Raw genomic sequence first — 16,505 nt, forward strand, 5'->3', positions numbered from 1 at the left:
AAAGCACTGATAGCACTTTTCTTTTATTATCATAGGTTTACTTATTTAGGCTACTTTTTTACTATGATAAAACAAGAACTTAAGAAGGATGGTATCATAACGTTGGGGGAATCTTTTGGTCCTAGGTTCAGATGTGCCACAATTTAAAACTGACTTTATATTATCTGCAAAATCTGATATCAATAATATAATGCGAAGCAATGGAAATTGGAGTATGTTTCAGTACAAAAGCACATCAGTGGCTATAATTATCTGAAAATGTAAATGCAAAAAAACTCAATGAGCCAGTGAACAATATGTCCAACTTTAAGAGGGTGCACTTATTTTGAATATGACAGCGATTGCTGTAAATGTCTCTTAAGACTCCAGCTTAAGGAAAGCTATTTGTAGGATGTGACCACATTGTCTCCACTGTTACCTACCCTGTGACACTCTGGGAGCTGAATCATGGTGGCATATCCCCAGCCAGTTGCTTCTTTCAGTCTATGGCAGCAGCTGCTCAACCCTGGCCTGTGGTGCACTGTGATTTGGCCCAGTTAAATTCCATAGAAGCTGAACCATTCAGGGGGCCAGAGGGAACTATATTTAGAGTGGGACAGGATTAAATTGCAGGGTCTTCACACAGGGAACCTTTTCTTTGCTCTGCCTTTTCCAGCCAGCACTGACTGCCAAGAGGACCTGTGGCCACTGTCTCTTTCCTCTCTCCACCAACTCCTTTGTTCTCCTACTGTTTACCTCCTGACACCATGGACCCCAACGCCATCAAGGAGGAGCTGCGCCTGTTTCAGAGCACCCTGCTCCAGGACGGCCTGAAAGAGCTTTTGAATGAGAACAAGTTTGTGGACTGTCACCTGAAGGTAGGCGATCGTAGCTTTCCCTGCCATCGGCTGATCATGGCTGCCTGCAGCCCTTACTTCAGGGAAATTTTCTTTACTGAAGATGGGAAGGAGGTGGAGAACACCAAAGAGGTGGTCCTTGAGGATGTTAACCCTTCCATCCTGGACATGATTATTCAGTACCTCTACTCAGCTGAAATTGATCTCACCGATGACAACGTTCAGGATATAATTGCTGTGGCAAACAGGTTCCAGATCCCTTCTGTCTTCACAGTGTGTGTCAACTACCTTCAGAAGAAGCTGTCCTTGGGTAACTGCTTGGCCATCTTTAGGATGGGCCTGGTGCTCAGCTGTCCCAGGCTGGCCATCGCAGCACGCAACTACATTGCTGACCGCTTTGAACTCCTTTATAAGGAAGAGGAATTCCTAAAACTCGCAGCCCATGAACTGTTTGCCATTATTGGTGGAGACTCGTTGAATGTTGAGAGAGAGGAACTGGTTTTCGAAGCCGTCATGGCCTGGGTCCGCCATGACAGGGAGAAACGCCTCAAGGTCCTGAAGGATGCTTTCAACTGTATCCGATTCCGCCTCCTGCCTGAGAAATACTTCAAAGAGAGAGTGGAGACTGAAGAGATTATCAAAGCTGACCCAGAGCTTCAGAAGATGATTCAGGTCATCAGGGATGCTTTCAAGGGCAAACTGCCAGAGAAACCCAAGAAGAATGAGGGAGAGGAGGGGGCCAGCAAGGAAGGAGGTGAAGAGGAGGACAGTCCATTCCCTGGATTCCTGAATGATAATCGCAGACAAGGCATGTATGCTCGTGACTTCATCCTGATGATCAATGACACAGCAGCAGTGGGATATGACGTCAGTGAGAACGAGTGCTTCCTGGCAGCCATGTCCGAGCAGGTGCCACGTAACCACGTTAGCCTGGTGACAAAGAAGAACCAGCTATACATCATTGGAGGACTCTTTGTCGACGAGGAAAACAAGGATGTTCCTCTGCAATGTTATGCATATTTGGTGAGGAGGTTTTCTTTTCATTTGACATTATCTTTTCTCTGTAGTAGGCGATCTCCTATTTGGTAAGGAAAAATGTATATTTCCTGACTGGTCATGAGTCGTTGCAGGAGGTCGCTGGCTGCTGCTGGGTGAAATCACTCAAAAAGACGGTATTGCACCAAAGCTAGCTAATTACTAAGTGGTAGAGAAACTTGAAAAAATGTCACATGAACCAGAAACTGAGGATATTCCTTATTTGAAGTAAAATGTGTTCCTCATCCTGAAACTAAGACACTTTGAAAACAGCAAACAGTCTCATTTTTTGCAAGAAGCAAGAAGCTTAAAGGCAGGGAAAAGTCCGTTTTTTTATATTAAATGTTTATATCAACAGTACAGAAATACAGTATAAATCTGATTCAGTATCACTGGGTTATATTGTGTTACATAGTTAGCTTTAGATGTTATGGTGGTTGTGAAACTTTTAAAAGTTAAATGATAGCTGGTCTAGCACTAGTTTTCAAGTGTAGTGGATAAAAGAAGCAGTAGTATCAGTTAACCTAAACCATCTTGTGGGATTTTATTTTAATTCCTTATTCAAACTATAAATAAACTAGAAGGAAAATATAAGTGAAAGTTATTTTTTTAGCATGTGATAACAAAAAGGCTGCAACATAGTTCTATCTGAATTCTCTTTCCAATAAAAGATGAATTACATTATCCATCAGGTCTAAGCAATATACACAATTAAGAATGTGATAGAGGCCTTGAACTGCTGTATATTACAGCATAATCAATATGCGGATATCATGGAGCATAACAAGCAGATTCATGAGGTGAAAAAGACAAAGAGCTAATGGGTGCTAAAAGTATGCTTTCTCCACTCTTGTGAGTTATAGTTTTGTTTTTTTTTCCTCCTCCACAGTTGGATCCGTTCAGCTCAGACTGGATCGCGCTGCCCCCAATGCCTTCTCCAAGATGTCTCTTTAACATCGGAGAGAGCGAGAACCTGCTGTTTGCTGTGGCTGGAAAAGACCTCCAGTCCAATGAATCATTGGATAGTGTGATGTGCTATGATACTGAGTCAGTGGTATTTCTTTGTTTTGATCCCTACTTCCCCCATTTCTCATTAAACATCTCACATTTGATCATTTTTAGGTGATAATTAACCAAGTAGATTTAATTGCATTTCTTTGTTTTAACTAAGGATTTTCTGGTATTGAATTTAATTAATTAATTATGGTAAATCTGAAGTTGTTGATCGGCTCTGGCTGTTTTTATTTTTATTTTTTTATTTTTTTCATTCTTGCATTCATTTGTGGGCCATTTAAGTTATTGACATTACTCATATATATAACTTTTTTTTTTAATCCCAAAGAAATTAGAAGCAATGAATTCAAGGGAAGAGAATAACACTTAATGAGTTCAGTTGCTTACAATTGTCACATTCTTCAGAAAGATGAGGTGGAGCGAGACCAAAAAGCTTCCCCTGAAGATCCACGGCCATGCAGTTGTCTCCCACAAAGGGCTGGTCTATAGCATTGGAGGAAAGACGGATGACAAGTGAGTAAAGGTGTCACAATACGGCTGTGTGCAGGCAAGAGTAGGACCCAAACGTAAACTCACAGAGTCAAAAGGTAAACTCAAAAAACACAGCTTTATTGCTGGCGTGGAGTGGGACACGAAAAACAATACAAAATAAACTAAACTAAACTGGGAAAACTAAAGCACAAGGAGCCACAGGGAAAAAATCACACAGCTATGAGGGAGGACGCAACACTGACAAAGAGAAACATGGGGCTTAAATACACTGAGGGATTAACGAGGGGGAATGAGCCACAGGAGGAGAGCACAGCTGAGATTAATTAAGCAGGACGAGGCAAGGGAAGCAAAACTAGAAACATTAACATAGAACAGACTGTGAAAGTAAAACAGGAAACACACTGACGGAACTCTAGACATGTGAACTTAACAGACTGGGGGAGACAGAACATAGGGATCTGAAACATGGAACAGAAAGGCACAGTAGATCAACATGAACATAACAACGCCACAGGGGAAGAGTAAAACTGAACACGATGAACACAGAAACACCAGACCTCTTCACAATAAAACAGGAAACATAATGAGACGTAGACATGACAACCCAAACTTCACAATGTAAGACACAGACATGAAACACATGAAGAGCAGGGGAGATTTACCATAGTTGGAAACACGAGGGGGAAATAATAAGAACTAGAAACACTTAAGCATGATAACAAATGAACTTAGGAACCTGAAGGGCTTACATAAACTAAAACATCAAAATGAACTAAAACTCAAAACACTGGGTCATAAGACCCAGGATCGTGACAAAAGGACCTTCTGTATGTTTGTATGTTTCTTGTTCTTATACTTTAGAGTGGAAACTTTAATCTGAATGCTCACTGCAAAGAATTCCGACCCAACACACCATTCGGTTTGAGCTTTTTATCAAGCACACAGTAATACTTTTCCGCTCGGCACACATGGCAGCCAACTTCCAGTCAGCTGCACACCCCTCCCCCTCTGGTCTCCAACATCACTGAAAAAGGGAAATCCTTGACATCAATGACATCCACCTGTCCCTCCAACCTCCCTGGCACCACCCCTCCCCTGTAGCTGGGCCAGGGATCACACCTCCACCACACTCACTGATTATCCTATAGTCTTAGGGTAAAGATTAGTATGGGTTTTGTATTCTGTCGTGATATTTAAGACAAGGGTGTTTATTGTGAGAATCAGAATCAGGAGACTTTATTTATCCCCAAGGAGCAATTAACAAACAACAGAGGAGCATAACGTTGAAGATAAGGACAATAAGAACGGGCAATAAGAGTGAAATAATAAATACACAGAATATACAATATATACGGTTTTGAAATTAAAGTGACTGAAAGGTGAATAAATAACTGTAAGTGACTAAAAATTAATAAAGTGTCGGTAGTATAAGAAGAGTGTAGTTTATGTTTATCGGTGTGGGAAATGGTCTTACCGGCTGGAGTTAAAAAGCAGAGTGGCTTTGGGGACAAAGGTGGCTCTCCTCCTCTCAGTCCTGCAGGAAATGCAGTGGAGGCGTCGCCCAGAGGGGAGCCATTGAAATGTTGGGTGAAGAATGTGAGATGGGTGTCCCCACAGAGATAGCTGAATAAATGTGAGTGTGTAATCTAATATATGCTGCAATCATGGAAAATACCAGCCCTGTGCATCTCTTGTTACAGCCAGCATATGCTATTTTTCCTCTCTCTCTATGCCTGCGATAGAAGCCAGAGTTGGGAAGGGACACACTTTTTACAACAAAATGAACCTTAGGCTTTAAAACTGTAATAAGACATGCAGTCAGCTCTTGAGTTCAGCTGTCAGTAAAACAGGCTGCTAATTATCAAATGTAAACAGGTGTGCTCGACCTGGCTTAATATAGCTGGGACTATCACCAGAAGGTCTCAACCAAGAGGAAAATAAGAGCAAGAGGTAAGGGTAAATGGCACTTTTCTACAGCATACTACAGTAGCCCATTCACTCCAGCACTTTTCTCTACACCCAACAGCTTGTCGTAACTAAAGTTACAGTTTTAAGTTACAACTTTAAACTTTAAATTCAGATCTTTAAAAAAAGATCGGTTAGTTTTGTAACCACATAAGAATACTTTTTGGTCTAGCTGCTCCGTTTGCCCATTTAACAACATTTAACTGTTTCCAAAACGGACACAGCAAATGTTTAATTATGAGGAAAATGGAATCACTGTTCAGACTTTCAGTCTTTGGATTAAGTAACAATGAATGTCAACCTAACATTGACTGCAATTAGTAAAGGTTTGTGAACCTTTACTAATTTTGTCCCTGTGTCTTTAAGCGCTCCTTCTCAGGACACCTTTGTTTGTTATATAGATTACGTTTACTAACTTGCTTTTTGTGTCATTTCTCTTTTCTTTTCTTGTAGAACTGTTTTTAGTCCATTTACTCACTCCTGTTCTGCTCTTTATCCACATGAAGCTTTTCTTTCTTCAAATGTGTTCCTGTTGATTGGTGTTTAGAGGCTGTGCCCTTTCAAATAGAGAAATCATGATTTTTTTAATGAAGGCTTCATGTTGAAACACACTGTGAGTCCATTAGTCCAATTAGTAAAAATAATAATAATAATGAAGACATGAGGATACATTTTTATAATCAATCATTTAAACATTGGCTTTAAGATTAAATTTCTTTGTCGGTAAACAAACATGTATCTTTCCTTATTTAAAAGCAATTGATTTAAATTATCATCATTTTAATTTTAGAGCTTTAATTATAGATGCTTAAAGCACCCATTAATTGCATCTATTTGTGTAGGTGACATCACCAAATCAACACCAAAAATGAACAAAAAAGTTTGACAGCTTTTGATGCTGAAAGTCCCACATCTTTCCTTCATCTTCACAGCAAAGCCCTTAACAAGATGTTTGTGTATAACCACAAACAGTCAGAGTGGAGGGAGCAGGCCGCCATGAAGACACCCAGAGCCATGTTTGGAGCAGTTGTCCACAATGGCAAGATCATAGTGGTTGGTGGAGTCAACGAGGAAGGCCTCACTGCCTCGTGTGAAGCCTATGACTTTGCAACGAACAAGTATGAATATGTTTGCAACTTTCCTGTTAAATGAGAACACTCACTGGTCACTTTATTAGGTACACCTATTCAGCAGTTTGTTAATGCATATATCTAATGAGCCAATCGCATGGCAGCAACTCAGTGCATCATGTAGGCCTGGTCAAGGAAGTCTGCTCAAGCTCAAACTGAGCATCGGAATGGGTAAGAAGGGTCATTTAAGGGAGCAAGTCATGGTCTAAGGGTTTTAGAAACGACTGAAATTTTCTACTGAAGTTTTCCCACACTATCATCTCTAGGGTTTCCCGGGAATGTTCTGAAAAAGTATCCAGTAAGCAGCAGCCCTCTTGTTCATGTTAGAGGTCAGAGATAGACAGACTGCTCAAGTCACCAGTCCCAAGGTCTTACTCCAGTGGACAGGGCTGGACTGGGACAAAAAAATCAGCCCTGGCATTTTTGGTCCAGGCGGCCAACCATCATTTTCTTCTTATTATTATTTTTTTTAAGAATATGTATATCTGTCAGGCATACACATATTATGCATTTTTTATGTTTTTGTTTGATTATAGATATTGAAACAGGTTCTCATCAGGTACAGTTGTTTTTGGGTTATTTCTTAGTTGCTACATTTTAGATATAAGCAGTGGCTCATGATGAAAGTAGCCATTTGCTCCTTTCCTAATTACACTCAACAAAAATATAAACGCAACACTTTTGTTACTGCTCCCATTCCCCATGGGATGGACGTAGAGACCTAAAATTCATTCCAGATACACAATATAACCATCCCTCCCAAACAGTGGTCACAAATCAGTCCAAATGTGTGGTAGTGGGCACATCTGCTATATTGAGATAATCCATCCCACCTCACAGGTGTGCCACATCAGGATGCTGATCTGACATTATGAGTAGTGCACAGGTGTACCTCAGACTGCCCACAACAAAAGGCCACCCTGGAATGTGCAGTTTTTTGCGCTATTGGAGGTCTGGGGACCCAGAACCGGTCAGTATCTGGTGTGACCACCATTTGCCTCATGCAGTGCAACACATCGTCGCATGGAGTCTATCAGATTGTCAATTGTGGCCTGTGGAATGTTGGTCCACTCCACTTCAATGGCTGTGCGAGGTTGTTGGATATTCGTGGGAACTGGTACACGCTGTCGTATACGCCGGTCAAGCACATCCCGAACATGCTCAATGGGTGACATGTCCGGTGAGTATGCTGGCCATGCAAGAACTGGGACATTCTCAGCTGCCGTCTGCCCTGAACAATGTGAACCATGATTCATCCGTGAAGCGCACACCTCTCCAACGTGCCAGACGCCATCGAATGTGAGCATTTGCCCACACAAGTCTGTTACGGCGACGAGCTGGAGTCAGGTCAAGACCCCGATGAGGACGACGGGCATCCAGTTGAGCGTCCCTGAGACGGTTTCTGACAGTTTGTGCAGAAATTGTTTGGTTGTGCAAACCAATTGTTCCAGCAGCTGTCTGGGTGGCTGGTCTCAGACGATCTTGGAGGTGAACCTGCTGGATGTGGAGGTCCTGGGCTGGTGTGGTTACACGAGGTCTGCGATTGTGAGGCCGGTTGGATGTGCTGCCATATTCTCTGAAACGCCTGTGGAGACGGCTTATGGTTGAGAAATGAACATTCAATGCACGGGCGACAGATCTGGTTGACATTCCTGCTGTCAGCATGCCAATTGCACGCTCCCTCATTGCTTGTGGCATCTGTGGCATTTTGCTGTGAGACAAAACTGCACATTCCAGGGTGGCCTTTTGTTGTGGGCAGTCTGAGGTACACCTGTGCACTACTCATGATGTCAGATCAGCATCCTGATGTGGCACACCTGTGAGGTGGGATGGATTATCTCAATATAGCAGATGTGCCCACTACCACACATTTGGACTGATTTGTGACCACTGTTTGGGAGGGATGGTTATATTGTGTATCTGGAATGAATTTTAGGTCTCTACGTCCATCCCATGGGGAATGGGAGCAGTAACAAAGGTGTTGCATTTATATTTTTGTTGAGTGTATGTCCCTCCATCTATCTTCTTATCATGTGAGTTTCATCTTCCTCCATCTCTTACTCACTTCTACACAGCTGGTTCAGCAGCAGCCTCCTGTAACTGTGAGGTCTGGTTACTAGTTGCTGTTCACGGTGCAGCAGCGCCAACAACAAATATGTTGTTAATTTGACCCATTTTGCTGCATCTATTTTTAAGTTTCTTTTTATTATTTTCTCTTAGCTTTTCAGCTCCACCTTTTACTCACTTCTTCTACACTAAACTTCTTCCACAAGCTGCACCAGTGAATAGAGAAGGGAGGAGAGGGGAGGGGAGGGGCTGATCGCATTTAAGAGATTTAATTGGGCAATACAGTGTCAGTAATAAAAATGAACCAATGGGCCCCCATCAGTGCTTGCACGGCAGCGGCCTTTCAATCCATTGGCCCAAAATGCCAGATGACCAGTCCAGCTTTGCCAGTAGAGCACCTTTGGGATGTGGTAGAACAGGATGTTTTATTACATGTCACATTTAAAATCATCCCACATCCCCCAAGATGGTTAGAACAATCACAGCGCTCACTGGTTCTTCATGCTCATTGAGTCAAACCTTTCTCTAATAATTTTAGCTAGCTGGCTTCTCAGTGCGATTTATCTGCCCTAGCTAGTGCAGCATCTGGATAGGATTAAAAGGAGCCTCAATACTAATAAAACATAGATTTATCTTAGTGTGGTTTATTTATTTGCAGCAGGAACCTCTATCAGGTTGATTTAGATTTGCTTTAGCGATGTAGTTGCTATAACTAACTGGAGCCTATTGGCTCAGATTAACAGTATTTAAGCTAGCTAGTTTAAACTCTGACATTAAAATTTCTGCAATTAAGTGCAAAATATAAATACATTTAAGGTACAGGACTGGTTAATTTACTTGTTTATAACCAACAGAATTTTTTCGTTTAAAAAAAAATGTTGCACTCATTTGGCTTTGATAAACTACAGTTCAGTTATCTGCCAAAAGAAAAGAGAAATACTGAAACTGGAAAAAATGACTGCGGTACAAACTACAACAACAGGGATAGCTTAGACTTATTTCCTACCTTCTCCTAATGTTGTGTCTCCTCAGGTGGGAGCCCTTCACAGAGTTTCCTCAGGAGAGAAGCTCTGTCAACCTAGTAAGCAATGGTGGCTCGCTTTACGCTGTGGGTGGCTTTGCTATGGTTCAGATGGAGAACAAGGAGGTGACTCCCACAGAGGTCACTGATGTCTGGCAGTAAGTCTTATTAAGTTGAGGGACCCAGATTTACAGGCTTTTATTTTTTATATTGCTACTTTGCTCGTTTGGGAAAAATGACCCAATTCTCGCTCTTGTTAGGTATGAGGAAGACAAGAAGCAGTGGAGCGGCATGCTGAGGGAGATGCGCTATGCTGCTGGATCCTCCTGTGTTTCTATGCGCCTCAATGCTGCAAAGATGCCTAAACTGTAGACAGAAGCAGTTTCTTTTTCTTACACATCCCCACCATCAACACCTTCTGTCACCCTCTCCTCCTTAGGCGAGCTACCCCCTGGCCTCCTAATCCTCTCTACTCAGATTTCTGTGCGTCGAGTTGATCTTTGACATTCATTTTTTTCTGAACTAAGATGATTTTTATCTCTACAATAAAACACTTGCTTCTGGACTGCGCCATCCCGACAGTGAATAGGAATCACAATTTAGAGTGATTTCTATTCACTTTTCTAGCTTCCCTTTTGTAAAATAAACATTTGTAAACTTCAGCTTCTTTTACTGCTTTTAAGTGCGTGCGTGAGGGACATTACAGAGAACATCAGCATGTCCAGGGCAGCCAAGGGAAAAAAGACATATATTTGTAGATGCAGATGTGTTATGCTTTGAGGTAATGTCAGGTGTAGACTTGACACTCAGCGTAATAACCTTTAAACACAGGACAAATATTAAGCATGACTGCGGTCAACACTGCATGCTCTAGCGATAGCAGCAGTCAAACATAATGTGAGAATTGTAGGCGTATTTTTGCAGCTTACCCCGACAATGAGTGAAATATATTCACACTGAAAAATAACAGCGTGCATGTTTTTATGTTTACATTATAAAGACTGACACAAAAGGAAGAGGAAATTGCACAAGGTTTAAATCAATATTTCAGTGTGGTCTGTAGCTGATGACTACATGAGGTGGGAAGATGTGTTAAGGCGGCTGCAATCATTAATGCTTGAAGTGAATCATTAACAAAGACAAGCAACCTATTTATAAGTACCGAACTACAACGCTATGAAAAAGTACCCCCCTCCCACTACCTGATTTCTCTCCTTTTTTAAATTTTTGCTTGTTTTTCAGACTTACATGTTTGAGATCACACACACAACCTGAGTAAATGCAAAATCCAGTTTTTAAATAGACATTTTATTTATTAAAAAGAAAACAGGTAGCCAGACCTACCTAATCATATGTGAAAAAGTAATTGCTGGTTTGGTACTACCTTTAGCAACGAAAACTGCACCCAAGTATTTGTAATGACTGCCAATGAGTCTTTCACGTTGCTGTAGAGGAATTTTGGCCCATTCCTTTATCCACAATTGTTTTAATTCAACCACATTGGAGGGTTTTCATGCATTATCAGCCTATTTAAGATCATGCCAAGTACCTTAGATGGATCTGACCCTGAATTTGACTAGGCCACTCTGAACGCTTAAATTTAGTTCCTTTTTTGAGCCATTCAGAGGTTGTCTTACTACTGCATAACACAAGTGTGATTGAGCTTCTGGGTATGAATTGAAGGCCAGACATTCTCCTTCAGGATTTTCTAGTGAAGTAGAGTCCATGAATTTTATAAGTGGAAAAAAATGGATGGATGGACAGATGGAACGTGTCCAGGTCCTGTCGTGAGGCAGAGAAGAAGCTGCATAGGTCAAATGCACTTGGTTTTAAATCTTGTCTATTTCTAGCAGCACTTGTGAGCGCTTTGAGATGACTAGGAACAAAATGCTTTAATTGCCTCAGGATAGAAGTGCAGAAAACTCAGCCGTTGTGCTTTTGGAAATTGTCCTTATTCACACTTTGCTGCTCCTTTCTCCTGTTTTTATCCTCAGGTAAGTAGTGGTAGCAACATCAGGAAGAAGGAACACAAGAAGCCAAGTAGTCAAAAAAATAAAAACACATGTTAGAAAAGTAAAATAGTCTCAGAACCACTGTAAAATATAATATTCGTTTTTTGCTGGACATTACATTTGCTGGACAGAACTAATGATATTACTAGTTACTGATATCTGACTTCTAGAAAATGCTGCATTTTACTGTGAGCAGCAGTTTGTTGATTACAGATGTGCACAACTGAAGCACAGTTCACAACATATAAGTTTTAGTGTGACACTTTTGATTGAAACTTACGGTCGAATTTGTAGAAAGTTAAAGTAAAATGGTAACACACTATTATAATTAAGTGTTCATTCCCTGCTTCTAAACCTTCTTGTTCCTTTAATCAGAAACCGTGTGCTAAATTTAGCTCGGTAGTGCCATGCTGAGGTATTCACATGCTCGTTTCAAGAAATAATAAAGACCTCATTAGAAAGTCTTGAGTTCATTCTTGTAAATGAACACTGGACTGTTTCCTGTGTTGCTAGATCCCCGACATTCCATTCCCTCACCTCACCACCTGAAACCTAAGCTACATAGACAAATTGACCCTTGAGCTTTGTCAGCTTAAGCGTGATACCAGGAAGTATGCACTTCACATAGCTGAAGCTGAAGCACACAACACAGGACTTCAAGTAAAAATATTCTGGACTTTCCCACTTGTGGTGTGTAACAGTGAAAGGAAAGAATAAAAGAGGGTGTGACTGTGGGATGGAAGTGAAAATAGAGACGAGATGCTAAAGGACTGAAGTGCATACTGGTGAGGATACTGGCAGTAGAAGTGAGTAAAAAACCTTTTATATAATCGAATGTTACCTTTATGCTGAGATGTAACACTGAAATAATAATTTACAGTTTGTAGTTTTTTGCAAAATGTAATCATTTTAATGAGTGCAAGTTCCTGCCTCATGAAAACCAAGTGTTTATGATGTGTAAGTGACACCTCACACATCCCCTGACATCCATAATGAGAACAGATCGTACTGACAGCATTACAGGATGCCATAGGCACTGTCATATACTGAGAGGCTTTCAGAAATCAGACTGTTGAAAAAGAATGATTTTGCTTGCTTCTTTCCCACCGAGTTTCCCTGATTGTTTGTTTCTTTGCTTGTCCTGCTCTCGCCTTCCTTCCATGAGCAGTAATTGCTGCCTGCTGTGATCTGACAGCTGGGGGGAAATGAAATGATTTGCGTGTTGCCTATTGTATTGCTCAGAAAACATATATGTCATGAATACAGTACACAAGAATAGAGGTGTTGTTAAAGAAAAGGCATTTGTTCAATGCGTGCCAATTATATTTAATATATTAATATTTCTGTTTGTTTTTATGTTAAGGCCTGCACTACTCATGTTGTGTTCATTCCCATGTTTCTCACGGTGTGATTTCCAAATTTTAGTGATCAGAAATAGCAGCTATACCAAAAACATCACTAACATTAAATGTGAATATTTGAAGTCTGTTTGAAAACTCTAACCAGCCCTTCTTGTAATATTAATAATTTTGAATAATTAAAAATTAATTAATTTATAGGATTGCTAATTTTGCTACATTGTGTCTCCCCAATTCCTTTTAAATTGCTTCAGTTACATTTTCATAAATGCAGGGGACATTCTATTTTGAGGGGTTTTTTTTAGTTTTCAGTGTGGTTATTAAAATCATTTCTCATTCTCAATAGGACTGAACTATGGCCATCAACCATTCCAACAATTCCAACTGTACCGATTTGGATGAACTGATGAAACACTACTACCTGCCTGTGGCTTATAGTCTCATCTTCATTGTGGGCTTGGTTGGAAATGTAACATCTATCAGCATTTACTTGACAAAGCTGCGTCCCTGGAAGAGCAGCAGCATCATCTTGGTCAACCTGGCGGTGACCGATCTTCTCTACGTCCTCAGCCTGCCGTTCCTGGTCTACTACTACAGCAGATGGGATAAGTGGTCTCTCTGCGGATTCATGTGCCGTGTCGTGCGCGTTGGGTTTCATTTGAACCTTTATGGGAGCATCCTCTTTCTAACATGTCTGGCAGTTTTTCGTTATGTAGTGGTGATTAAACCACTGAGTGCAGCACAGGTACAGCAGAAGCGCTGGGGTATAATTGCCTGCTCAGCTGTTTGGATCATCTCTGCCGCTGAAATAACACCCATGTTGAGCATGATATCAGTGAATGATAACAAGAAGTGCATAGACTTTGCAAGTACTGAACCCGTCGCTACTGTGCGGTTGTACGGCTGGCTACTTACTGCGTTTGGATTTCTACTTCCCCTTGTGGTGGTGTTTATGTGTTACACTGGGATAGTAAAACAGCTGGCAAACGGACCACGCACAACAAGTTTCTGTCGGATGCGAGCACGGCGTGTGACTGTACTGATCCTGGTGGTGTTTGTTGTATGTTTTATGCCATATCACGTCCTGCGTGTGTTGCGGATAGAATCAAGATATCATAACGCGACTTGTCCGGCAGAGAACATCGTGCATGCAGCGTATATCATCTCCCGGCCTCTGGCTGGATTTAACACATTTTTCAACCTGGTGCTCTACACTCTTTCAGGTGATACATTTAGGAGGGCCTTTCTCAACGCTTTCCACTGGGAACGCTGCCTGACCAAAACAAGGTCACTGGTCCACCTGGCCGTCATTAGCAAGGCAAGCAGGGACAAGTCTGCTACATGACTGACAACACCTAACTTTCTTTCTTCAGTAGCTCTGTGACTCATACTGTAGACATGCTGTAATAATATGCACTCATTGTGTCGTCTTTACCGTAGGTTCGTCTTGGGAAACTTTGCAGCAACCCAGAAGTGAAAATAATAAAGACTCAATGTATTAATGACTCAATAGTTAAGACCTTTGTCTACAGTTTTTCTTTCTCTGACTGGAAGTCCCCTGAGCATATTTACCTGACTTACAATGGATTCCTTTGTTTGAAGCCCCAAAAATATTTACTGTGTAGCTATGGACCTTGGAAGAGAGTTTGTATTTCTAAACTCTTTTGTTTGTGATTCAGATTTCCTAACAGAATGCCTGAGCCTCTGACATGCTAATTTTATTCAGATTCTTTCAGCTAGTAAGACAACCCCCTATGAGCAATCAGGTTGAAAAATAAAGCCACAAGATACAATGAGGGCAGCTTCTAGGACAGAACATTGAGATACTAGGAGACTTGCTCACATTGTTTTCCATTTGTGTCTATTTTTAGATTTCATAAGGCAAGCACTGCCTGCTTTGCTCTCCCCAACGAGATGCCACAGTGGTGCCTGAATATAGAGAACTGCTAGATCTCACCTTAAAGTTTCAGAGTATATCAAAAATTGATGGGCAACGTGATAGATAGATATGTGAAACTTTTACAGGCATTATTGCTGTTACAGCTATTTTATACATTTTAAAACATCTACTATAACAACACGCTAAAATTCAAAAAGGAGTTGTAGCTAGCTGAGTCATTTTAGCCTATCATTGTCTGGTTAAATAATCTTAAAATATTATGCTGTCAAACGTATCATATTGCATTAAGCATATTTTATTTTATTGAGTTACACCTCTACTGGAATGCTGAATCGGATTTTTCCCCCATAAGCACCAAAGGCTTTGGCTCATTTGACTAAATTTGATAAAGGAACAAACCTATTTAAAGTTGGATGGATTACCATTTTGTTAAACCTGCTTCACAACATGCTACTTTGTTATTTAAAGCACATTAAAAGACAGCAATCTTTATATCCAAATCTGGTGAAAGTAACAGGAAATATAAATTTCATGTACAGTGCTTGATGTGGCTGTTGAAGGTCTCAGTATGAATAGTGTGAGCAATAATGCTTTTTGACAAGATAAGCAACATTTAAATAAAACAATAACCAAAATAAATAAATGTATTCAGTGTGTGAACTTTTTCTAACAGGAGTCATCAAATATAATTTAGAATCAGCAAATTGACTCGTTTTAATTCACCTCCACCATCTATCTCTAGCACTTTTTTCTTTGAGGTTTCTCTTTGCGTCACATTGGAAATGGTCAGAAACGTTTTAATTGCTGGCCCTAAAAACACTGCATTAGTCATCCTGCTTTGTTGCATTTCCCCAACAGTGCTATAAAACGATTATATAGCCCGACAACACCTCCTCCAGTCATGATCTGTGCTAAGTGCTCACATATCCCAGAGTCTTTCAGAGTTCTCCGTGCAGATGCGTTCACCTTTCCCATGTGCTAGCAAGACAGGCTGTGCAATTTTCTCATTTCTCAAGCCTAGATGCTCTAAGAGCAAGAGCCAAGGACTTGGGACCTTCAAAGAGGCCGATATTACTAAGTCAAACCAAAGCACAAAATTTGTGAGAACACACAAACAATCACCCAGAAGTCCTGGAACAAAGTCATACTGTCAACCCAAAGACATCCTCAACAGAAGCTTTTATATCATTTGTCTATTGCTGCTTCTTCCTGGATACAGCGTATTGTTCTGCTGTTGTTCCCTTTCCTGATTTATATCTGAGATTACATTTACAAAGAAAGCCTAAAATTCGTGATATTATTTGTTGTAAATGTTAAGGAAGCCATCAGTCCTCTGGTTTTGTACGAGGGGGGAAAAAATCCTGCATCACTAACATGTTTTTTGTTTTGTTTTGCTCTCATACAAGCTGTGCAAGTAGAACTGAAGCTACAGCTGGGAATAAAGAGGCTATTTTTGTCTATGGCATTTCCTTTTCTGCCTCCTGACTGATCTTCTCCTCATCCTAATTTGCCTTCTCATAGACAAAACACCTGCATGGAGCAGTCTCCCACATAGTAGACAGGTCTGGCCCAGATCTAGGATCAACCTGGCACTGCTTGCTGACTTCTGGAACAATAAGACGTATGTCATCCAGATATGGACCAGGCCTGGCATAGATGGCGCTGTCTATGTCAT

The 16,505-nt window shown here is 40.9% G+C and overlaps 2 protein-coding genes across 2 annotated transcripts; both read left to right on the plus strand.

Annotated features, from left to right (window-relative positions):
- The first annotated feature begins 625 nt into the window (after window positions 1–625).
- Window positions 626–10,222, plus strand: LOC146681517 (kelch-like protein 41b). The gene is made up of 6 exons (XM_085449972.1): window positions 626–1,859; window positions 2,761–2,918; window positions 3,291–3,398; window positions 6,275–6,460; window positions 9,572–9,718; window positions 9,821–10,222. Exons 1-6 carry the CDS (start codon window positions 747–749, stop codon window positions 9,930–9,932), a joined length of 1,824 nt encoding a protein of 607 aa, XP_085306098.1. The 5' UTR covers window positions 626–746; the 3' UTR covers window positions 9,933–10,222.
- Window positions 10,223–10,299: 77 nt separating this feature from the next.
- Window positions 10,300–16,288, plus strand: LOC146681518 (2-oxoglutarate receptor 1). Its single transcript, XM_085449974.1, has one exon. The coding sequence runs from the start codon at window positions 13,286–13,288 to the stop codon at window positions 14,273–14,275; it is 990 nt and encodes a 329-aa protein (XP_085306100.1). The 5' UTR covers window positions 10,300–13,285; the 3' UTR covers window positions 14,276–16,288.
- The last annotated feature ends 217 nt before the right edge of the window (window positions 16,289–16,505 follow it).

The sequence above is a fragment of the Copadichromis virginalis genome, linkage group LG23 (assembly GCF_057382275.1).
Source record: "Copadichromis virginalis isolate Kocher_CV1m ecotype Utaka linkage group LG23, C_Virginalis_male_GT1.1, whole genome shotgun sequence".
NCBI lineage: Eukaryota > Metazoa > Chordata > Actinopteri > Cichliformes > Cichlidae > Copadichromis > Copadichromis virginalis.